General features: G+C 47.5%; 1 protein-coding gene across 1 annotated transcript in view; it reads right to left on the bottom strand.

Annotated features, from left to right (window-relative positions):
• Positions 1-25,238, bottom strand: part of syne2b (spectrin repeat containing, nuclear envelope 2b) — a 116,233-nt gene that overhangs the window by 6,340 nt on the left and 84,655 nt on the right. The window contains exons 97-115 of the mRNA XM_034563576.1: positions 24,823-24,978; positions 24,584-24,718; positions 24,324-24,494; positions 24,080-24,213; positions 23,544-23,748; positions 23,156-23,338; positions 22,505-22,615; positions 21,202-21,356; positions 20,963-21,110; positions 20,797-20,891; positions 20,481-20,712; positions 19,514-19,708; positions 17,923-18,048; positions 16,895-17,050; positions 15,597-15,755; positions 14,231-14,397; positions 7,298-7,460; positions 2,349-2,536; positions 2,115-2,265 (exon numbers count right to left, since the gene is read on the bottom strand). Of these exons, the coding sequence (XP_034419467.1) occupies positions 2,115-2,265; positions 2,349-2,536; positions 7,298-7,460; positions 14,231-14,397; positions 15,597-15,755; positions 16,895-17,050; positions 17,923-18,048; positions 19,514-19,708; positions 20,481-20,712; positions 20,797-20,891; positions 20,963-21,110; positions 21,202-21,356; positions 22,505-22,615; positions 23,156-23,338; positions 23,544-23,748; positions 24,080-24,213; positions 24,324-24,494; positions 24,584-24,718; positions 24,823-24,978 (3,030 nt within the window). The remainder of the gene's footprint in view (positions 1-2,114; positions 2,266-2,348; positions 2,537-7,297; positions 7,461-14,230; positions 14,398-15,596; positions 15,756-16,894; positions 17,051-17,922; positions 18,049-19,513; positions 19,709-20,480; positions 20,713-20,796; positions 20,892-20,962; positions 21,111-21,201; positions 21,357-22,504; positions 22,616-23,155; positions 23,339-23,543; positions 23,749-24,079; positions 24,214-24,323; positions 24,495-24,583; positions 24,719-24,822; positions 24,979-25,238) is intronic.

The following is a 25,238-nucleotide window of genomic DNA, read 5'->3' as shown; positions in this document are numbered from 1 at the left end:
TAAAGTTACAGATAAATATATAAAGTTACAGATAAATATATAAAGTTACAGATAAATATATAAATATATAAAGTTACAGATAAATATCTAAAGTTACAGATAAATATCTAAATATCTAAAGTTATAAAGTTACAGATAAATATATAAAGTTACAGATAAATATCTAAATATCTAAAGTTATAAAGTTACAGATAAATATATAAAGTTACAGATAAATATCTAAATATCTAAAGTTATAAAGTTACAGATAAATATATAAAGTTACAGATAAATATATAAAGTTACAGATAAATATATAAAGTTACAGATAAATATATAAATATATAAAGTTACAGATAAATATATAAAGTTACAGATAAATATCTAAATATCTAAAGTTACAGATAAATATCTAAATATCTAAAGTTATAAAGTTACAGATAAATATCTAAATATCTAAAGTTACAGATAAATATCTAAATATCTAAAGTTATAAAGTTACAGATAAATATATAAAGTTACAGATAAATATATAAATATATAAAGTTATAAAGTTACAGATAAATATATAAAGTTACAGATAAATATCTAAATATCTAAAGTTACAGATAAATATCTAAAGTTATAAAGTTACAGATAAATATCTAAATATCTAAAGTTACAGATAAATATCTAAATATCTAAAGTTATAAAGTTACAGATAAATATCTAAATATATAAAGTTACAGATAAATATATAAAGTTACAGATAAATATATAAAGTTACAGATAAATATCTAAATATCTAAAGTTACAGATAAATATCTAAATATATAAAGTTACAGATAAATATATAAAGTTACAGATAAATATCTAAATATCTAAAGTTACAGATAAATATCTAAATATATAAAGTTACAGATAAATATATAAAGTTACAGATAAATATCTAAATATATAAAGTTACAGATAAATATCTAAATATATAAAGTTACAGATAAATATCTAAATATATAAAGTTACAGATAAATATCTAAAGTTACAGATAAATATCTAAATATCTAAAGTTACAGATAAATATCTAAATATATAAAGTTACAGATAAATATATAAAGTTACAGATAAATATCTAAATATCTAAAGTTACAGATAAATATCTAAATATATAAAGTTACAGATAAATATATAAAGTTACAGATAAATATCTAAATATATAAAGTTACAGATAAATATATAAAGTTACAGATAAATATATAAACGCTTGGCGCTGTCCGTGGTGCTGAAGGAGTGGACGGATACGCAATGGAGACCTTTTTTGATCTATAATATTCTCTAGAATGTAAAGCTAAGAGTGAGTTATTAAAAGACCCTCAAGAAACAGCTTTTATACTTCATATGCATAAACATATTTTTTTGCACATTATCTTACTTTTAACATTCCTTTGTTATGACCTTTTATTGTTTCAGTCTTTATGTAAAAGTGACAGTATTTAGGTGTAAAACACTTATTAACTATATCACAAAATAGAAGAAGAAAGCTATCTAATGATGAAATATGTATTATAACTATGAATGATATCTTTAAAATCCCTATAAAGCTAAATTATGAACTCAACCGAAGGCTACGATCAAGACCCAAGTCTGGAAGATAAAATAAAAACAATAAATAAACCGATAACCATACGTTGAGAGACCTGAACCACTGGGACACTTTGAGCGTCTGATTGGTCAGAAAATGACACAAATAAACAAGCCAACGGGTCCCAGATGTTAAACACGTCCTCGTTATGGGACCACGTGAGTCCAGAGACACAACATATTAATTGTATTTGTTTAACGTTTTTTAATAAAGGGCATTAAATAGTCAAATCAAGTACATTTTATTTATAAAGCTCAATATTGCTAATAGAGTTTAGACTCTAGACTCAAATGAAAAAAAGACTTTAGCACCAGTGACTTGGACTTGAGCCTTTTGACTCAAAATGACTTGATTTCTGCCCAAAAGATTGAAGCGGTTTGCTTCTAATAAACTGAATTAAACTACGAGCTGAAGGGCATGTAATTGATCTTCTCGTTAACTTATCACCTTTACACTGTTCGGCGTCCTTTAGGCTTTACGAAACCGACAAAGTAAAAGAAAGAATTCGTGTCCTGACCTCGAACTTCTTGAGCTCCTCCTTGGCGGCGGTGTAGAGGACGTCGGAGGAGTCCGGCGTCGCCGCGGTGACCTCCGCCGTCTTCAGCCAGTCTTCAAAGCGAGAGAAGTCGTCCAGGAACTTACACCAGAGGCGCCACGTCTCCTCGATCCTGGAAGCAACGGCGCCGGTTCAAACGTGCCATGACCACCCAAAACACACCTGACGCAGTGCCGGTACAGAGGTTCTGCTCACCTCATCCTCCGCTCCATGGACATGGCGCAGATGTTCCTCCAGCGCCGGTCCAGGCTGCGCGTGGTCTGCTGGATGGAGTCGTTCTCCGAGTCGCCGCCGCGGGCGTCGGCGTCGTGGAGCAGGACGTCGCAGAGCGTCAGCACCGACGCCACGCTGTCCGTGTGCTGCTCGATGTCCCGCTGCAGGTCCTGAAGCGGGTCACACAGTGTGGACTCGGTCACATCGGGTACGCTTGGGAGGAACATCACGGCTCCCAGTTTAAAGTTTCCCCCAAATAAACCCACACGGTGAAAACATCACCTGCATCAACTGCATCCCCTGCATCACATGCATCCCCTGCATCACATGCATCACCTGTATCACATGCATCACCTGTATCACATGCATCACCTGTATCACATGCATCACATGCACCCCCTGCATCACATGCATCACCTGTATCACATGCATAACCCGTATCACCTGCATCACATGCATCACCTGTATCACATGCATCACATGCATCACATGCATCACATGCATCACCTGCATCACATGCATCCCCTGCATCACATGCATCACCTGTATCACATGCATCCCCTGCATCACCTGTATCACATGGAGCACCTGTATCACATGCATCCCCTGCATCACCTGTATCACATGCAGCACCTGTATCACATGCATCACCTGCATCACATGCATCACCTGTATCACATGCATCCCCTGCATCACATGCATCCCCTGCATCACATGCATCCCCTGCATCACATGCATCACCTGTATCACATGCATCCCCTGCATCACATGTATCACATGTATCACATGCATCCCCTGCATCACATGTATCACATGTATCACATGTATCACATGCATCACCTGTATCACATGCATCACATGCATCCCCTGCATCACCTGCATCACCTGTATCAGATGTATCACCTGTATCACATGTATCACATGCATCACCTGTATCACATGCATCACCTGTATCACGTGCATCACCTGCATCACGTGCATCACATGCATCACATGCATCCATGCAGGAGCATTTCATCTCGGGTCCTTTACATGTTAAAAGTATTCACAGAACACCCTGATAGCTCCTGAGTGGAGTCCAGGACTTCAACACCTAGAGGAGGCTCTATTCAAAGAGTAAAGCTTCCTGGACGACTTCAAAGGGGACCAGTTATCCTCATTTACAGGTTCATACTAGTATTTAAAAAAGAACCCACTCATACCGGCGCCTGCTCTCACCCTCAGTCTACAGTACTGGCCTGTAAAACAATTCTCTCATGTATTTTAATTGTTGTTGTTGTTGCAACTGCTGATGTTGATTTTACTATTGTTGCTTTTTATTCCTTAATTTACTTTACTTTTTTGGTATCTCTTTATATCTCCAATTCTTGGAATCAATAGCGAGCACTTTTTAAAGAAATAGTTTGGAGAGCAGCCAAATGTGCACCCCAAAATAAAATATGTATTTTAAATATATTGTATATTAGACAAGATTCATATAATCATGTAATAAAGCTTTTTGTTATGACACTACACAGTGCTTAACTACTCAAAATATAAAAAGGGACTAACAATGGCGACAATATTTTAAAAGTTATTTTACAAGCCTTTAACAAGACGTAATGCGTGTGTGTGTGTGTGTGTGTGTGTGTGTGTGTGTGTGTGTGTGTGTGTGTGTGTGCAGCCCGACAGCACTTTTGTCGTCTCTCGTTTGTTCAGTTACCACTCTCCAGGGTTGCCACGGTGACGGATGAAAGCTTAAAGAGCTCCTCCACACAGGAAGTCATTCCAGCCGTCCGTCATCCGCTAATGGAGCGAACTGCAGGAGCCTCTGTGCTGCTTTCTTTTCTCCTGGTCTCCACCTGTCTGTCATACGCCTCCACCTGTCTGTCATACGCCTCCACCTGTCTGTCATACGTCTCCACCTGTCTGTCATACGCCTCCACCTGTCTGTCATACGTCTCCACCTGTCTGTCATACGTCTCCACCTGTCTGTCATACGCCTCCACCTGTCTGTCATACGTCTCCACCTGTCTGTCATACGCCTCCACCTGTCTGTCATACGTCTCCACCTGTCTGTCATACGCCTCCACCTGTCTGTCATACGTCTCCACCTGTCTGTCATACGCCTCCACCTGTCTGTCATACGCCTCCACCTGTCTGTCATACATCTGTCATACGCCTCCACCCGTCTGTCTTACGTCTCCGCCCGTCTGTCTTACGTCTCCGCCCGTCTGTCTTACGTCTCTGCCCGTCTGTCTTACGTCTCCGCCCGTCTGTCTCACGTCTCTGCCCGTCTGTCATACGTTTCCACCCGTCTGTCTTACGTCTCTGCCCGTCTGTCTTACGTCTCTACCCGTCTGTCATACGTCTCTGCCCGTCTGTCATACGTCTCTGCCCGTCTGTCATACGTCTCTGCCCGTCTGTCTTACGTCTCCGCCCGTCTGTCTTACGTCTCCGCCCGTCTGTCTTACGTCTCCGCCCGTCTGTCTTACGTCTCTGCCCGTCTGTCTTACGTCTCTACCCGTCTGTCTTACGTCTCTGCCCGTCTGTCTTACGTCTCCGCCCGTCTGTCTTACGTCTCCGCCCGTCTGTCTTACGTCTCCGCCCGTCTGTCTTACGTCTCCGCCCGTCTGTCTTACGTCTCTGCCCGTCTGTCTTACGTCTCCGCCCGTCTGTCTTACGTCTCCGCCCGTCTGTCTTACGTCTCTGCCCGTCTGTCTTACGTCTCTACCCGTCTGTCTTACGTCTCTACCCGTCTGTCTTACGTCTCCGCCCGTCTGTCTTACGTCTCCGCCCGTCTGTCTTACGTCTCCGCCCGTCTGTCTTACGTCTCCGCCCGTCTGTCTTACGTCTCTGCCCGTCTGTCTTACGTCTCCGCCCGTCTGTCTTACGTCTCCGCCCGTCTGTCTTACGTCTCCGCCCGTCTGTCTTACGTCTCCGCCCGTCTGTCTTACGTCTCTGCCCGTCTGTCTTACGTCTCTACCCGTCTGTCTTACGTCTCTGCCCGTCTGTCTTACGTCTCCGCCCGTCTGTCTTACGTCTCCGCCCGTCTGTCTTACGTCTCCGCCCGTCTGTCTTACGTCTCCGCCCGTCTGTCTTACGTCTCCGCCCGTCTGTCTTACGTCTCCGCCCGTCTGTCTTACGTCTCCGCCCGTCTGTCTTACGTCTCTGCCCGTCTGTCTTACGTCTCTACCCGTCTGTCTTACGTCTCTACCCGTCTGTCTTACGTCTCCGCCCGTCTGTCTTACGTCTCCGCCCGTCTGTCTTACGTCTCCGCCCGTCTGTCTTACGTCTCCGCCCGTCTGTCTTACGTCTCTGCCCGTCTGTCTTACGTCTCCGCCCGTCTGTCTTACGTCTCCGCCCGTCTGTCTTACGTCTCCGCCCGTCTGTCTTACGTCATGGTTCATGCTCATGGTTCATGCTCATGGTTCATGCTCATGGTTCATGGTTCATGTTCATGGTTCATGCTCATGGTTCATGCTCATGCGTCATGGTCATGTTCATGGTTCATGTTCATGCTCATGCTTCATGGTCATGTTCATGGTTCATGGTTCATGTTCATGCTCATGCTTCATGGTCATGTTCATGCTTCATGCTTCATGTTCATGTTCATGGTTCATGTTCATGCTCATGCGTCATGGTCATGTTCATGGTTCATGTTCATGCTCATGTTTCATGGTCATGTTCATGGTTCATGGTTCATGTTCATGCTCATGCTTCATGGTCATGTTCATGCTTCATGCTTCATGTTCATGTTCATGGTTCATGTTCATGCTTCATGTTCATGTTCATGGTTCATGTTCATGCTTCATGGTCATGGTCATGGTCATGGTTCATGCTCATGGTTCATGGTTCATGGTTCATGGTTCATGGTTCATGGTTCATGGTCATGTTCATGGTTCATGGTTCATGGTTCATGTTCATGCTTCATGGTCATGTTCATGCTTCATGCTTCATGTTCATGCTTCATGGTCATGAGCATGAACCATGGCCATGGCCATGGCCATGGTTCATGCTCATGGTTCATGCTTCATGTTCATGTTCATGGTTCATGTTCATGGAGCTGGTAACGTCGTCTCTCGACTCCACCTCGGCATCTCGAGCTGCTCGTCGGACGCGGAACAGGAAGTCCACCGGTGACCCCAGAGATATGACCCCTTGACCCCTTGAGGCGTATTTGTTGTCAGACCGACACACACACCTGATCAAGGTGATGGTGGAAGGCAGCCAAAGCTCTGAATATGTCCGTCCACCGCCTCTCAGGCCAGAAACCGAGTGTCAGATACTAAATGGACCAATTGGTTAAAGTCCATTTCCTTTCTTTGAGCCCGCCGGCTGGGCCCGAGCTCTCGAGTGCATTTACCGTCTCTCAGCCCAGCGTGACAGCTTCCCCCTTCACGAATATATCCTGAGATTTCACTTTGCTCTCCTCTCGCGGAGTCGTTATGCTGCGGACCGCTACGGGGCGGCCGTCGCACAAAAGGGTTTAAAAGCAGGCGTGCATCACGAGGGAATGAGGGAGCGGCTTCCTGCCCCCTCAAAGTGGAGTCTCCGTTATGCACCTGAAAGCTTTCCAAGCCTGGAAGACGTCCGAGCTCAGTGGTATCGAGGGTCTATAGTTTTCTTTTATACCTGAGATCTCTCTTTGTTCCGCCAGTGTGGTGAACAACGATGTACTCCCTGACCAGCGCAAAGCATTTTGGGTAATACACCGCCATCAGAGTCTGATTCAATATAGAATATATAAAATGAAGTTCATGAACTTACACTTATATTTCATTTGATATATATTAAATAACTATTTTTAAAGGATTTTTTCAATGGGTGCCAATTTTTAAAAAATCTATATATTTTATTTAAATCTCACGTACCCCCATTTGAGAACCACTGCGCTAGACATCTGGTTTTAAACTATAATGAAACAAGAACCGTCGCGTCTCCGCCCCCACCTGCTGCTCGGCCAGCTTCCTCTGAATCTCGTCGCCGTGCAAGACCCTGTAGACCACCGGCTCGGCCAGCTCCGCCTCGATGTGAGACAGCCAGGTCCGCAGGTTGCTCATGTTCTTGTCGAGCTGCTGCACCGTCACCAACGTCTCCTTCAGCTTCCTCACCCTGCGGAGAGAAGGTCAGAGGTCACGCGACAGGAAGGTGTCGCTGGACGGGGAGTCCGTTTGGTTCCTCTGGTCTTCCTCTAATTCCTCCAGGCGTTCACGCTACCACGGTTACATGAAACACGCTTCCTGTCTCTAATAGTTTAGCCTGTTGCGCCGCAGAATCAGTCGAGGAGGTTAGCGGAAGGTTAAGCTAAACTGTTAGCAACATTTTCAGCGGAAGGCAAAGCTAAACTGTTAGCAAGATTTTCAGCAGAAGGCCAAGCTAAACCGTTAGTAACATTTTCAGCAGGAGGCTAAGCTAAACCGTTAGCAAGATTTTCAGCAGGAGGCTAAGCTAAACTGTTAGTAACATTTTCAGCAGGAGGCTAAGCTAAACCGTTAGCAAGATTTTCAGCAGAAGGCTAAGCTAAACCGTTAGCAACATTTTCAGCAGGAGGCTAAGCTAAACTGTTAGTAACATTTTCAGCAGAAGGCCAAGCTAAACCGTTAGCAACATTTTCAGCAGGAGGCTAAGCTAAACTGTTAGTAAGATTGTCAGCAGAAGGCCAAGCTAAACCGTTAGCAAGATTTTCAGCAGGAGGCTAAGCTAAACTGTTAGTAAGATTTTCAGCAGAAGGCCAAGCTAAACCGTTAGTAAGATTTTCAGCAGAAGGCTAAACTAAACCGTTAGCAAGATTTTCAGCAGGTCAAGCTAAACTGTTAGCAAGATTTTCAGCAGGAGGCTAAGCTAAACTGTTAGCAAGATTTTCAGCAGGAGGTCAAGCTAAACTGTTAGCAAGATTTTCAGCAGGAGGCTAAGCTAAACTGTTAGCAACATTTTCAGCAGAAGGCCAAGCTAAACCGTTAGCAACATTTTCAGCAGAAGGTCAAGCTAAACTGTTAGCAACATTTTCAGCAGGAGGCTAAGCTAAATTGTTAGCAACATTTTCAGCAGAAGGCCAAGCTAAACCGTTAGCAACATTTTCAGCAGGAGGCTAAGCTAAACTGTTAGTAAGATTTTCAGCAGAAGGCCAAGCTAAACCGTTAGCAAGATTTTCAGCAGGAGGCTAAGCTAAACTGTTAGTAAGATTTTCAGCAGAAGGCCAAGCTAAACCGTTAGTAAGATTTTCAGCAGAAGGCTAAACTAAACCGTTAGCAAGATTTTCAGCAGGTCAAGCTAAACTGTTAGCAAGATTTTCAGCAGGAGGCTAAGCTAAACTGTTAGCAAGATTTTCAGCAGGAGGTCAAGCTAAACTGTTAGCAACATTTTCAGCAGGAGGCTAAGCTAAACTGTTAGCAACATTTTCAGCAGAAGGCCAAGCTAAACCGTTAGCAACATTTTCAGCAGGAGGCTAAGCTAAACTGTTAGTAACATTTTCAGCAGAAGGCCAAGCTAAACCGTTAGTAAGATTTTCAGCAGGAGGCTAAGCTAAACCGTTAGCAAGATTTTTAGCAGAAGGCTAAGCTAAACTGTTAGTAAGATTTTCAGCAGGAGGCCAAGCTAAACCGTTAGCAAGATTTTCAGCAGGAGGTCAAGCTAAACTGTTAGCAACATTTTCAGCAGAAGGTCAAGCTAAACTGTTAGCAACATTTTCAGCGGAAGGCTAAGCTAAACTTTTATAAACCTTTTCACCAGAAGCTAAGCTAAACTGTTAGCAACATTTTCTCTCCATCTCCGAAACACTTTGTCGATATTGTAGCTTGCGAGAGCCTAAAATAACCTCACGTGTGCGATATCGATTATAACACAGAAACACATTTAGATTTGTAGATTTAAATATTTTGGGGGCACAGCGACTGTCCAAGTCATGAACCGAGTACATTTTAATACCCGTTTATTTAAAGTAATATTGAACAACGTTATCGCATGTTTTCCTCTGTCGATCTACAACGAGTACGTTGTGCGTGTCAGAGCTCCGTTGTTGTTAGCTACACAAACGCATCAACTGAACTGAAGCTAAATCTGACGGGTTTGAGTCTCCACTAAAGAGGAAACTCCTCCGAGCGGTGACCCGACCAGACGTGGCGTCCACAGCGAGCGGCGTCTGGGAAGCGCTGTTCTCACGTCGTGACACAACAGTGCCGACCTACATCCAGCCGGGCGGCCGCATTCCAGTTCAGCTCTCAGGTCAGTGACCTACATCGAACCAGCACAATGCAGAGAGGGAGACCCTGCAACGTCATGTGTGTGTGTGTGTGTGTGTGTGTGCATGCTCAAGGTTGCATGTCTCCACAGTGTCTGAGGATGTCGGAGTAAACGGAGAGAGACATTGAATCTAAATATATAAAACATGCTGCTGCGATCATGGACGGACGTGGGCACACACACACAAACACACACACACACACACACACAGACACACACAGACACACACACCCTAAATTGAATTGTCTCTGAATGACTCTGCATGCGGTCGCCTGCACCGACATAAGCCAAGCCCATCCCCCTTCGCTCGTGCTCTCTCTGTTTCCTCCTCCTCCTCCTCCTCCTCCTCCTCCTCCTCACAACAAAACACCCGATCTGCTCCCCTTCAGTTCTCGTGCTGGCCGGGTCGCGATGAGGGCAAAAGGTACTTACGGGCTGGTGAGAGGAGGCTACTCCATGGTGATGGCTCTTCCGCTAGCAAGCACAACCCCCCCCCCCCCCCCACCAACCCCACCAACCCCCACCTCCTCCATCCCTCTCTTCCTCCTCCTCCTCCTCTCCAAACATCTGGATGCAGGTTCACTCAAGGACACACAAGCAACATGAGCTCCTTTTGAAAAAATGCAGCCGAATAATTTTCACTATCGATTCACGATTTGATTATTTTTAAGTCTAAAATGTTCCACATAATTATCGCTTTTTGCCCCTTTTTCCTTGAAACGTGTCTTCTTTTAAAAAGCAGAAAGCTCAGAATGTCTCTGAACAGTAAATCGGTCTAAGATTTCTTTTTGTTCGCAAAATATATATAAAATGTCACTTTTGAAAGACATTTTTAAATGATCATTTTTTGTGGGAAAAAAAAGAAGATTTGTGGGTAAGAAATATAATAATTGTACGTCTGGTGTGTTTACATGTAGAATGGTCTCTTTTTTAAGTATTTCTTTGGATTGGGGCACAAAAGTGCATATTTAGGCTGGAAAGAAACCATATGTAAAACTTTAAATATTACACAACAACAACAACAACAACAACAACAACAACAGAGCCAACAAGCAGCCACAAAGAAGCCCGTTAAAGTGAGTCCAGGTCTGGAGCAGATTACAGGTGGAGAAGAGCCTCCATCGGCCTCCTCCTTCAAATAAACCAGTAACAACTAAAGTTAGACATTTATCACCAGGAGGGAATGATGAAGACTGGTCTGGAGGAGGAAGAGGAGCAAGAGGAGGAGGAGCAGGAGGAGTAGGAGGAGGAGGAAGAGGAAGAGGAGCAGGAGGAAGAGGAGGAGGAGGAAGAGGAGGAGCAGGAGGAGGAGGAAGAGGAGCAGGAGGAGGAGGAAGAGGAGCAGGAGGAGCAGGAGCAGGAGGAGGAGGAGGAGGAAGAGGAGCAGGAGCAGGAGGAGGAAGAGGAGGAGGAGGAGGAAGAGGAGCAGGAGCAGGAGGAGGAAGAGGAGGAGGAGGAGGAAGAGGAGGAAAAGGAGGATGAGGAGGAAGAGGAGCAGGAGCAGGAGGAGGAAGAGGAGGAGGAGGAGGAAGAGGAGCAGGAGCAGGAGCAGGAGCAGGAGGAGGAAGAGGAGGAAGAGGAGCAGGAGCAGGAGGAGGAGGAAGAGGAGCAGGAGCAGGAGCAGGAGGAGCAGGAGCAGGAAGCGTAAATCTGAACCCGTTCACAGTAGTGGTCGTATTCAGCCACAAAGACTCCGTGGTGCAGCTGGAGAGACGGAGCTCCTTTAATTAAACTGTTAATGCTGGTGAATCCTTCATTGATGTGAAAGCTCCTCACAGGGAATCACCTGATGCATTTATATCATTTTATATCATTGTTATCATTAGATTTATTATAATTCTGCAGCCTATTTCATAATGTCGAAAAAGGAAAGAAGTTACGGGGCGATTAAAATTATTGCAATTTACGATGCAATGGCGATAATAATCAGAATTCACTTTTTTCACATATATTATTATTATACACACACACACACACACACACACACACAGGAGGAGGAGGCAGGAGAGGAGGAGGCAGGAGAGTAGGAGGCAGGAGAGTAGGAGGCAGGAGAGTAGGAGGCAGGATGGAGGGGACATGGGGAACAGTGCGTTGGAAAGACAAACGTCTGCCCGCGTACGTCTTATTCAGACAATGACGAGAGGGGGCGGTGGCCCCCCGGAGGCCCCCCGGAGGCCCCCCGGAGGCCGAGGCCCCGTGTGCACAAAGGCCCGAGTCAGCAGACGGGTGACGGAGCACCCGGTTTGTTTTGGGGGGACAAAGGCGAGCGGCGGGCCAGTGTCAACGGGTCTAATCCCCCCCGGCAAATCAAACCTCAGCGGCCGTTACGCAGACAAAAGGGCCGAGGGCCGTCGTCACTGACTCTGAGTCAGCTCCCTACACAACATGTACAAGGGGGGGGGGGGGGCAGAGTCAGACCTGCTTCTTGACTTCAATGGAGAGCCACAGGACGGAGTCCGGCAAACAGGAAGTGCAAACCGATGCACTTGTTTTATCTTAGCGTGCTTTATGTTTATCGATGTTAGATGTTCGGACCAGGGGGGGGGGGGGGAACCAGCTGTGGTGGTTTAGAGGTGAACAACATGGATCCCTGGCTCTAACCCCGACCCCGTCCAGCACCTTTGGGTGAACCGAGCTGACCTGAACTGGTACTTTCCGTGGCCGTGTGGTCTCATACGATCTAAACCAACAGTGTGACACACACATTCCATCACACACACACTCGAGGCTCGTGCAGCGGCTCATTAACGGGCTTAGCCTCGTTATGCTGGTCAGCCCCCGAGGGGGGGGGGCGGGTGGATAGGGGGGGTAGGGGGGTATGGGGGGGGGGGTGAACTACTGTGTGCCAGGCTCTCTCCCTGGAGGTTTTTCGAGCTTCAGACTGCTCTTTGCATCTTTATGTGCACGATGGATCATTTATATTAAACATGCCAACGCGTGAGAGACTAAGCAGCCACCATATGGCCCATCTAAGACCCCCCTTGGAGGATAAGACCCCTACTCCTCCCCGGACTGGTTCAACCCATCTGGCTGCATGAAAACAGTCCACTCAGCTGGACTCGGGTCACTTTGTATCTACTCAACATGGAGTCCTTCACGGTCACGATGGGTTCACGTCCTACTACTGGGCTGGTGGACCCCCCCCAATGGGTTCAGGTCCTACTACTGGGCTGGTGGACCCCCCCAATGGGTTCAGGTCCTACTACTGGGCTGGTGGACCCCTCCAATGGGTTCACGTCCTACTACTGGGCTGGTGGACCCCCCCCAATGGGTTCACGTCCTACTACTGGGCTGGTGGACCCCCCCAATGGGTTCACATCCTACTACTGGGCTGGTGGACCCCCCCAATGGGTTCATGTCCTACTACTGGGCTGGTGGACCCCCCCAATGGGTTCATGTCCTACTACTGGGCTGGTGGACACCCCCAATGGGTTCATGTCCTACTACTGGGCTGGTGGACCCCCCCAATGGGTTCACGTCCTACTACTGGGCTGGTGGACCCCCCCCAATGGGTTCACGTCCTACTACTGGGCTGGTGGACCCCCCCAATGGGTTCACATCCTACTACTGGGCTGGTGGACCCCCCAATGGGTTCACACCCTACTACTGGGCTGGTGGACCCCCCCCCAATGGGTTCACACCCTACTACTGGGCTGGTGGATCCCCCCCAATGGGTTCACGTCCTACTACTGGGCTGGTGGACCCCCCCCCCAATGGGTTCACGTCCTACTACTGGGCTGGTGGAACCCCCCAATGGGTTCACGTCCTACTACTGGGCTGGTGGACACCCCCAATGGGTTCACGTCCTACTACTGGGCTGGTGGACCCCCCCAATGGGTTCACGTCCTACTACTGGGCTGGTGGACCCCCCCAATGGGTTCACGTCCTACTACTGGGCTGGTGGACCCCCCCAATGGGTTCACGTCCCATTGCTCCGTGCATTGGGATGAGATTTGCGCTCATGGATTAATATTAATGTCCTTCTATCCTGTCGGCTCGGAGCTTTTTTCCATTTTAATCTGCAGAATACAACAGCTGTGCTCCGTTCTCGGAGGATAACGCTCAAAACAGTCAGTTATGCCTCATAATGAAGGAATAAACAACGGGTTTTATGACTAGAAGGACAACAAGCAGCTCTTCATGGGAACTGAAGATAAGCGGTCATGTGACTCTTGATGGAGTCAATTAGACATTTACAGACGTCTTTCAGACAATTGACATTGCACGTGCAAAAGAAACAAAACAACAAACAAACCAATGGACTGTTTTTTTTCTTTTTGTCGTAAGTATGTACGTCTGTCGTCAATAAGAGATTGTCAACAACAACAACAACAACACGTCACACCGGTGAATATGAGGCGTGTTGTAATCAAGTCTCGATCGTAAATATTTTGTCGGCTTCCGGTCTCCACAGAAACAAAGAGAAAGAAAGGATAAAAGAGATTTCCTGGTCAGACCCATCCGCGGTGAGGGTGAAAGCTAATGTTGCTACGCTAGCTGCCGTCCCAAGCATGCTAACTAAGCGTCGTTCACTATGGAGCAGAGAGAGGGACCAGCAGAGCGTTTCCATCACGAAATATAAAGACAAGAGTCTCAGAGCGCTGCAGAGTTGGCTCCTCCCCCTCAGCCGCTGGTTTTCCTACCTGGCCTCGATGTGGTCGAACAGGTGGTGCCAGCGGTCGTTGACGTCCTCCAGCTTGTCGTTGACCTCCGTCTCCTTCGTCTCGTTGCTGGCCGTGATCAGCTGTTCTCCCAGCTGCTTCAGGTGGCTTTTGTTCTCGCTGAACAAGTTGATCTCCTCCATGCAGTCCTGACGGAGGAGAAAGGGGAGAGGTGAGAAGCTGCACCCAGACCCCGATGAATCATTTATGTGAAGGATTCAGCAAAAAACAGGACAAAAGGACTAAAAAGGAAACCATCACGCCTCGTGAAAGGTTTGCTTACATAAAACTGCATGAAACCTATAATTATTTTACTAGAATTGCTAAAACCATTAACTTGATTTATCTTCCTTTCAGGCAAACCTCTTGTAAACTTCTGACTTTGGACGTTTGGCCTGAAAGGAAACAACAACAAAGTCCTTCCAGGAGCAGGAGACACTGAAAGTAAAGCTCCAGGGCCTGAAAAGCTTTATGGATCCAATCGGTCACAGATAACAGCGCCGTGAGTTTGACACTAAACAAACCGCGTGGCCTCAAACAGCTGCCTCTCTTTAACTACCAGGGGGAGGGGGGGGGTTCACAGCCCACATGGCCTCACACAGGGAGGTGACTGAGCAGAATAAACACAGAATGAAACCTTTGAACAGCCCGCATGATCCACTGCTTATATATATATATATATATATATATATATATATATATATATACACACACAGTATATATATATTAATACATATATTAAGATTTTTATATTTATATATAAATAAATATATATATATGTATATGTATATATAAATAAATATATTAATACATATATATTAATATATATATATATTAATATATATATATTAATATATATATATATACACACACACAGTATATATATATTAATACATATATTAAGATTTTTATATTTATATATAAATAAATATATATATATAAATATATATGTATTAATATGTATATATAAATAAATATATTAATATGTATATATATATAAATATATATATATATGTATATATATATAAATATATATATATATATATATATATATATAAATATATATATATAAATATATATATATATATAAATATATATATATATATATAAATATATATACAGTATATAAATATAAATATATATTTAATTATGATGGTATTTGTGAAGATAATTTTCACGTATTTTCCCAAACTTTCTGGGTTCATATATTTTTCCCAACCTTCTCCAGGCCTGAACATTGAAACTACATCTGTCTCGGCTGCGTCATTGTTTTTCGACCAATCAGTGAGCGTCCCCTTCCCTCAGTAACCCCCCCCCCCCCCCCCCCCTCTTCGCGGCAGCCTCCTACCTTCTTGAGCTTCTCCACCATCTCCTCGATGTTGAGGTCGGAGTTGTGCGCCACCTTGTTCTCCATCTGCGCCAGCCACTCGCACAGCTCCTGGTTCTTCTCGTGGAAGACGACCCACGCGTTCAGGCGGTCGGCGATCTCCTGTTTACGCAGAGACACCTGACGGGAGGGAGATCGGGGGGGGGGGGGAGTGGGGGGGTCATTCACTAATGCAGCAGGTGTGCACACCGTCATATTACAGTACGCTGGATTAGATTGAGAGTAGTGGACAGAGTTTGGGAGAGATGATGAAGTCTGATGGTTCAATCGGGCCATGAAATCCATCTCAGCGTTCCCTAAAATGCACCGAGAGGAGGCGAGGGGGCGGAGCTACAGGCGAGGAATCACCGGTGTGTCCTTGAACGTATAGAAAAGGGGGCGCGACGCTGCACAGCTGGTGCAGCGCGGACGCCATATTCGTCTCTTTAAAAAACGATCGCTCAGAGAAACAGGACGTCTCCGTTTTGTTATACACCTGCTGTCTCAACTCCTCTCTCCTCGTGTCTCTTCCTCGCCTCCTTCTCCTCTGCTCTCGCGAAGGAGAAGGAGGCGAGGAAAGGAGTGGAGGAAGGTAAGAACTGTGAATTGGGAAACCTTTAACTCAGAGAGGCAGAAGATGCATCTTGACTCCAGCATTGAGCGTCACAAAGTGAAAGTCAGCTTGACCAGAGGACCCCAGAACCCCTCCCCCTCCCCCTCCCCCCCCCGGACCCCTTTCAATACAAAAGCTCTTCTTCCTGAAGCCTCTCACCATCTGTTCCCCACAGTGACCCTCACAGCTCCCCACACACCTGTTGGTCTCTCCGGTCCCCCTAAAAGGACTCACAAGATTGACTCACTTAACTTCACACTAAAGACCAGGAAACAGTCAGCGAGACGCTGAACTCTTTCATGTTGAACCAGCCGATAGAAACAGGAGGAATCGTGTAAACAGATAAATAATAAAGGTAAAACCTTTGATGTCTGTTCTCTCTGCACTTCTCATGACGTCTATCTGTTCTCAGGACACCAGGAGGAAGCCGGCGCCTTGAGGGTACCTGATGACTTTAACTAATCACTTCAAAATAAGAGCTTTTCCATCGAGCCATTAAATGAAAACCTGGAAACATCATGAAGCTGCTGAAGGAGAATAACCGTGACACGGTCAGATAATGTGGAATAAGAGGAGTTCAACCACCTGAAAGATACTTAAAGGGATTAAGAAGCAGAAGGGGACTCTGAATCCGGGTCCAGGTTTAAGCTGGAGTTCATTGTCTAACCTTGAAGCAGAGTTCCTCCCACTGGCAGTGCAGGTGCTCCACCTGCTCCTGCAGCAGCAGGACGTCGTCGGCGATGATGTACTGGGACAGGTCCGTCTTCATGGCGCTCAGCTCCGTCAGGCCCTCCGCCCAGTCCTCCAGCGAGTCCTCGTTCTCCTGCATACCACAACAAACCGTCAGGGACCCCCCCCCCCCCTCCACAGCTCCCTCTCTCTCTCATTCAACCGCCTAATGGCTCTCTCTGTCCGGCCCCTCTCCGCCCAGAGAGAGGATTAAGGGCCACGGGGGGGTGGGGGGTGAGAGAGGAGGGGGAGGGGTGAGAGAGGAGGGGGAGGGGTTCAAGGCTGAGATGGTCCGAGAGGATGAGTTTCAAACTTGGCTCTACAAATAACATGTATTTTATTATTATTATTATTATTAGAGGCTACACTGTTTGTATTTTTCCTGATGACCTCCATCTTTATCCCGGTGTCTATCTGTGTTGAATAAGAGGAGACTGGATGCGTATGTTTCCCCTGATCGATTAAGTGTCTGTCTGTGATTGTTTCTATATTTAAAAATGAGGCATTGATGCCGATTGATTACCATGAAAAGTTACATGCATATTGTGATATATGGATCAATAGATTAGGCTCTCGTCTTAAAAAAGAGGAGAGAAATGTGTTTATTGTCTGGGTTGAAAATGCTTTCAAATTATTCCAATCTTCAAAAAATAAAAATGTAAAAAAAGAAAATGTAAAAAAATATATGTGTAAAGATATATATACACATACATATATATACATATATATATATAAAAATATATGTATAAAAATGATAGATATATATATATATATATATAAATATATAAAAATATATGTATAAAAATGATATATATATATATATATATATAAATATAAAAAAATATCTATATATTTTTCTATATATATATAAATGTAATTGCAAATGACTTATTCAGTCTTACTCGGCCTTTAGCTCCACCCACTGAGGTTTAACTCAGCCAATGAGAGTGCTGTGTGCAGACGCACCTTGTTGTCTCTCTCGGCACTCGGCAGCTCGTCGTCCGACTCCGGCGTCGGCCGGTCCAGCCTGGCCTTCACGTCCTCCAGCTGCAGCGAGCGCTCTGCCAGCCCGACCTCGCAGCGCTCCCACTTCTGACACACCAACAAAACATGTCGAAGACTCGTTGATCAAGCAGATCGATGCTGCGGGTTCCTGAACAGCCGATTGGCTTTCAGAGAACTCCTTTGTCCACTCGCAATCATTACGGCAGATTGGATTAACTTGGCTGCTGTCGGAGGCTAAAGGGGACGGGTGGATTACCTATGAGGCCCCTCTGGACTACAACATGTCACTCAAAGAGACACGTATCAACCAAGACGTCACTCAAAATGACCACAAAGAGACTCAAAATGACCACAAAGAGACACAAAACAACCACAAAGAGACACGTATCAACCAAGACGTGACTCAAAATGACCACAAAGACTCAAAACAACCACAAAGAGACACAAAACAACCACAAAGAGACACGTATCAACCAAGACGTCACTCAAAATGACCACAAAGAGACTCAAAATGACCACAAAGAGACACAAAACAACCACAAAGAGACACGTATCAACCAAGACGTCACTCAAAATGACCACAAAGACTCAAAACAACCACAAAGAGACACAAAACGACCACAAAGAGACACGTATCAACCAAGACGTCACTCAAAATGACCACAAAGACTCAAAACAACCACAAAGAGACACAAAACGACCACAAAGAGACACGTATCAACCAAGACGTCACTCAAAATGACCACAAAGACTCAAAACAACCACAAAGAGACACAAAACAACCACAAAGAGACACGTATCAACCAAGACGTCACTCAAAATGACCACAAAGACTCAAAACAACCACAAAGAGACACAAAACGACCACAAAGAGACACGTATCAACCAAGACGTCACTCAAAATGACCACAAAGACTCAAAACAACCACAAAGAGACTCAAAATGACCACAAGAGACACAAAACGACCACAAAGAGACACAAAACGACCACAAAAGAGATACAGAGACACAAAACGACCACAAAGAATCAAAACAACCAGAAAGACACAAAACCACAAAACGACCACAAAGAGACACAAAACAACCACAAAGAGACACAGAAAGACGACGAAGAGACCAAATCAGCTCCAAAAATACCAACAAAAAGCCACAAAAAGACTCAAACTATAAAAAAGGGCGAAACAACCTCGGAGCGACACAACAAGACAACAAGGAAACATAAAACTACTACAAAGAGACACAGAAAGACCAAAACAACCTCGGAGAGACAATAAATGACCACGTATCACAGAAAACAGTCTTCACATAACTGTTGTCCAACCAACGGTCCAAAAGCCCCAAATATTACATTCACTATAATATATAGAAGAGAGAAGCAGGAGGAACCATGCAGATGACCAGGACCCTGGAGTCCAAGACCAGATCCAAATGAGATCACTAAATAAGCCCCACGTCAAAAACCCAGACAGCCACCACATCCAACATCACAACCCACGCAGTGAAGCACATTTACGAGATGTCCCTGAAAGCATCGCTCTCCAGAAGACGGTACCTCGACGACGGCCCCGGTGAGCTCCACCCGGCGGCCCAGCAGGCTGTGCAGCTGGTCCCACTCCTCCTGCAGGGCGCCCAGGTCCGTCTGCAGCCGGGTCTGGGTCTCCTCGTCCCCCATGGAGAAGAGCTGCCGACCCACCTCCAGAGTGTGGATGAAGCTGCACTGACGCCTCTGGAACAGCAGCTCCGTGTGCTGAAGGAAGGAAGGTCAAGGAAGGTCAAAGAGGGCTTAAGGAAAGGAGAGGACGAAGGGAACACGGTGAGCTGTTGTCTGCTCAGTGAAGGGCTTCTACTGAGACGCAGCTCATTGTATCTTCACTCACAATCTATTTAAATCTCATCTACTCTTATCATGGCGATCAAAGAAGCACTCTTCTTCTTCTTCTGTGTTCCCCTTTTGATGTAAATGTCGTTTGAGAGTTCATCATTCAATTGAAAGGTTGTGTCAGAGCGCTGTTTACCTTTAGTTTACATAGAGGGAAGAACATGACGCTCAAAAACATCCACTGCATCTTTATCATCTGGTATCTTCTCTTCATGCACACGCTCATAACACGACACCTATTTCATTCATTAATTCACTTTTCGTTTTGTTAAAAGTTTTGTTATGAACCTGAATTGTATTAAAAATGTTAAAATCAGAAATAAAGTTTTTAGATTTCATGACGCAACGTTTCATGTACTGAAACACTGAGATGTCGGGAAGATAAATAATGAGAATAAATATTAAAAAACACATTTTATTCATACCCTCTCAACTAAAAAGGAATCTGGTTCGAATAAAGATCAAAGTCGATAAACTTCAGGCTCAAATTCCTCCATTAAATTCATGGAGTGTTTGTGACCACGGAGTTCCTTATATCCCTGTAAAGTGATGCAATTATAATCTATTAAATCCCATCACTTGATGCATGGCCTGTCCTCTAAATCCCCCGATGCTGCAGGCCTGCTGCAGGCCGCCTCACCTGGAGGTCCTGCAGGGAGCGCCGCAGCTGCCGCAGGCTGCAGCGGGCCGGGCCGGCGGGGGGGAGGAGCGTCCGCGCCTCCGACAGGAAGCTCCGCAGCTTCCTCAGGCTGCGGCCGTACAGGTGCCAGTGCTTCACCAGCCCCTCCACCAGGGAGCGCCGCTGGTCGGCCCGCTGCACCGCGCCCTGCCAGTGCTCCCGGAGCCGGGCGAGTTTCAGGATGAAGTCGCTCCTGGAGAGAGACGCACAATCACGCAGGTGAGAAGCCGCGTTAAGCCCCGCCCTCTCTCTTTATCGTGCCCGAAGCTCTCCTTACCTGTCCTCCACCTCTCCTTTCTGCAGCAGGTGCAGCGCTTCGTTGAGGACGGAGTGGAGGATCTGGTGACCGGAGGACAGCTCGGCCTGGAACCTCTGAAAACACCAGCAGAGGTCAGAGGTCAGAGGTTCACGCCCCCGTTGCTCGCGTGCGTCAAACACGATACCTGGTGTGTGCAGAGCTGCTGCCGCAGGCCGGCGTACGAGCCGGACACGTCCACGGCCAGGCTGTCCTCCATCCTCTGCAGGAAGGACATCCAGCTCTCACACTGCTGCTGGAAGCTCTGCTGCCTCAGGGCCTCCGTCTGCAGCTCGCTGCACAACAACAACAACAACGACAACAACGAACGCTGTGAGAGAACAACTCTTCGACTTTAATGGATTTTGGGGCGAAACGGGATCTGACCTGCAGGCCTCCTCGACTCCGGCGGAGGCGTCGGCCCAGCGCTGGTTGAGGCGCCGCAGTCGGCGCGCGGCGGCGTCTCCCAGCGTCAGGCTGCAGCTCTGCTCGTTCAGCACGTCCAGGTCAGCCGACGGGCCGCTCAGCTCCAGGAGGCCAGCCTGGAAACACACGGGGTCACACACGGGGTCACACACGGGGTCACACACGGGGTCACACACGGGGCCACGTACGGGGTCACGTTCGGGGCCACGTACGGGGTCACGTTCGGGGCCACGTACGGGGTCACGTTCGGGGCCACGTACGGGGTCACGTTCGGGGCCACGTACGGGGTCACGTACGGGGTCACGTTCGGGGCCACGTACGGGGTCACGTACGGGGTCACGTTCGGGGCCACGTACGGGGTCACGTTCGGGGCCACGTACGGGGTCACGTACGGGGTCACGCACGGGGTCACGCACGGGGTCACGCACGGGGTCACGCACGGGGCCACGTACGGGGTCACGCACGGGGCCACGTACGGGGTCACGTTCGGGGTCACGTACGGGGCCACGTACGGGGTCACGTACGGGGTCACGTTCGGGGTCACGTTCGGGGTCACGTACGGGGTCACGCTCGGGGTCACGTACGGGGTCACGCTCGGGGTCACGCACGGGGTCACGTACGGGGTCACGTACGGGGTCACGTACGGGGTCACGTACGGGGTCACGTACGGGGTCACGTACGGGGTCACGCACGGGGTCACGTACGGGGTCACGCACGGGGTCACGCACGGGGTCACGCACGGGGCCACGTACGGGGTCACGTTCGGGGTCACGTTCGGGGCCACGTACGGGGTCACGTACGGGGTCACGTTCGGGGTCACGTTCGGGGTCACGTACGGGGTCACGTACGGGGTCACGTACGGGGTCACGTTCGGGGTCACGTACGGGGTCACGTTCGGGGTCACGTACGGGGTCACGTACGGGGTCACGTACGGGGTCACGTACGGGGTCACGTACGGGGTCACGTACGGGGTCACGTACGGGGTCACGTACGGGGTCACGTTCAGGGATCTTCTCCACTCATTGTTCTGCCTTTTCAAACTACTGATTCATAAGAGGTCCACTTCCATCAACACCTATATTTAACTATTTGATTCTGCAAAGCAATATTGTCTTTAGCTCTAAATATCACATTTTTCTTAAACTAATTGTTAAACGTCGGTCATCTGGGTGTGAAGTCCTTTCAAGTGAATTTGAACATGAACAATGACACTGAAGAGGAGGACTTATCCTTTAGCATTGAGCCACTAGCATAAGCGCCTCACCTGGCCCGCGGTCCGAGCCGCCGCCTGCTGCAGACGCTGCAGCCGCTGCTCCAGCTTCTCCTCCAGCGACTCCAGGACGTCTTCAAACTCCTGCAGCCGGCCGAGCTCCTCCTGCACGCAGCCGGAGACACGCGACACGCCGCCATCTGGCTCTTAATTCATAGGTCACTGGCACACTTAGTGCACGCACGAGGAACCAATGTTATAAACAACAACAACAGCAACAACAACAACAACAACGTGGTGGCCGATGTCAGGTGGTCAGTGAGAGACAGAAGTTTCACATGTTTAGTTCCATTTCCTTTCTTTAGTTATTAGTTGAGGAAGATAATCAACCCTGTGTATGGATACATTGATACATTGATACATTATTGCATTAATATATTGATACATACTCGTCCACTTCTTTTTTTTTTTACCGTCCTCATCTTTTGTGCCCGGATTTATTTTTCTTCCATTAGTTTTCTTACTTACTTTCTTACTTGTTTTCATGCAGCTGGTGTTGTGTGCCAATATGTTTGTATGTATTGATATAGTCAATACAACACTTTAATTACAAAAACAATGAAACAATAATTACAATTAAAATGTCTCAAACGCTGTCCCAGTTCCCCCGTCTATAAATAGACTCTCTGGTTCGTGGTGACGTACCTGCAGTTGGCCCCGCCTCCTCCTCAGCCTCTGGCCGAGCTGCTGGACGCCGCGTGACAACCGCCGGCTCTCCGATTGGACCAGACCGGCGGCCGAAGGTTCCAGGTGGCCAATTAAGTCCTTGGAGGCCTCCAGCACCCCCTCCAGGTCGGCCTGCAGGGTGTCGGTGCTCTCCAGGAGACTCTGAGGAGCAGAGGGGGAGCACAGGGACAAGAGCGAGGGCTAGATGTATTTATTTATTTAAAGAAGTAGAACTAAATGAGCATAAAAACAGCTCATAATTCAAACTAAACGCTCTGTTTTATTAATTACAGTTACGATGCTTCCTAAAACTCTATTAGAGGGAAGGATTTAGTGGATTTAGATGTTTTATGGTTCATTTCCTCACCTGAACGAGGTGCATCTGGCCGGCGACGCGCTCCACAGAGTCCTCGTCTGCAGCCGCTCCGCTCAGCGAGGACGCGGCGTCGCTCTGCAGCGTCTGCAGCCGGAGGGACGAAGAGGCAGCCAGTCGGCCGAAGACCTCCCACAGCTGCAGGACGCCACGGCAACAGAGGAGCCGCTGGTCCAACGCCGCGGACGCCGCCGTCCAACTGGAGGACCGTGGGTTGATTAAGTCACTGAGACGAATGCACAGCCCCGGGGTGAGAAAAAATGCAATCTATCGGAGCCTCGAGACGCTTAACAAGACGACTTATTGGGGGACAGGAGGGGACGTGGACCGGTCCAACAAACAGGACTTTAAACCGGAAGACCGGTGTTCGAGACCACGTTTGTGGTTTCATGGAGAACCTGAACCAAACTTTCATTTTAAACTTAATGTCGTCCCAGACACGGAAAATAGGGAACCAGTAGATTGCACTTTGTGTCTCTTGTGAGACGTTGTGTGTGTGTTGTGTGTGTTGTGTGTGTGTGTGTCCTCACCCGTCTCTCCGTCTCTCCAGCTCCCCCTTGAGGAGGGCGGCGGCAGCCGGACTGACGGCGTCTTCCAGGGAGGAGGCGCTCTGACTCAGCTCGTCCCACTCCGTCTCCGAAGCGTCCGTCTCCTCACGAAGAAGCTGCTCGCGACACAAAAAACCAAACAAACCAATCAGAAACTTTGTCCACCACGACACGATCGAGCCGGTGCCCCCCCCCCCCCCCCCCCCCCCCGGTCCTCCTCCCGTACCTGCAGCCCGTCGTGGAGCTCTCTGAGTGCCTGCAGGCAGAGCGGAGAGCCGGCGTGGCGATCCAGCGTCTGAGACGTCGTCGCCGTCTTCAGCCTCATCCCACGCAGTCGCGTCTGCACGCCGTCCCACAGCCGCCGGGCCTCGATCAGCCGCCGCTGCACCGAGGAGCGCTGACGAAGAGCAGACGGAAAGCTCCAGTAATACAGAGGAGAAGAAGTCCAAGGAGCACTTCTCCTAGTTGAATTAAGGTGTAATTTACCCGCTGTGACAGCGCTGCACCGGCCCGGATGGATCTGTCCGTCCGAGAGATGAAATCACAGCTGCTGCCGTTTCCTCCTCCGTCTCTCAACTCCTGAAGAGCTGCACGCTTCTGTCCGATCTTCTCCTCCAGATCCTGGAACGGACAGACAGAAACAAAGGAGATGGAAACGTGACGTTTCAGGAGCGACGCGTCGAACCTGAAGCGGCGGCGGCGGCGGCTTTCCGCTTCCTGCTGACCTGGCAGGCGTCGACGCTCCGCTGCAGCTCCGCCCGGCTGCTGGCCGTCTGAGCCGAGTCCATCCAGAGGTTCTGCTCCGCCATCCAGCTGTCGGTCTGCTGCAGTCGGGCCTCTCGCTCCGCTCGGCTCCTCAGCTGCTGCTCCGCCTCCTGGAGCTGAACCCCACAAACAACAACAACAACAACAGGTCAGACTGTGTATATGTGATGCAGCTTAGTGGAGAACTTTTACTTACACTTTTGCACTTACGCTATTATGACGATTATTATCCTCGTTTTTATTGATCACTCATTCCCTTTTATTCTGGCTTCTTTGACTATTGAGCTGCTGCAACAGCTGAATTATAATCAATAATCTTATTTTATAGGCATATTGTGTATCTAGTGAGATTAGTTCATTGGAAAGTGATTAAAGT

Source organism: Cyclopterus lumpus, chromosome 22 (genome assembly GCF_009769545.1).
Source record: "Cyclopterus lumpus isolate fCycLum1 chromosome 22, fCycLum1.pri, whole genome shotgun sequence".
Lineage (NCBI taxonomy): Eukaryota > Metazoa > Chordata > Actinopteri > Perciformes > Cyclopteridae > Cyclopterus > Cyclopterus lumpus.
This window is presented reverse-complemented; position numbering and strand designations above follow the sequence as displayed.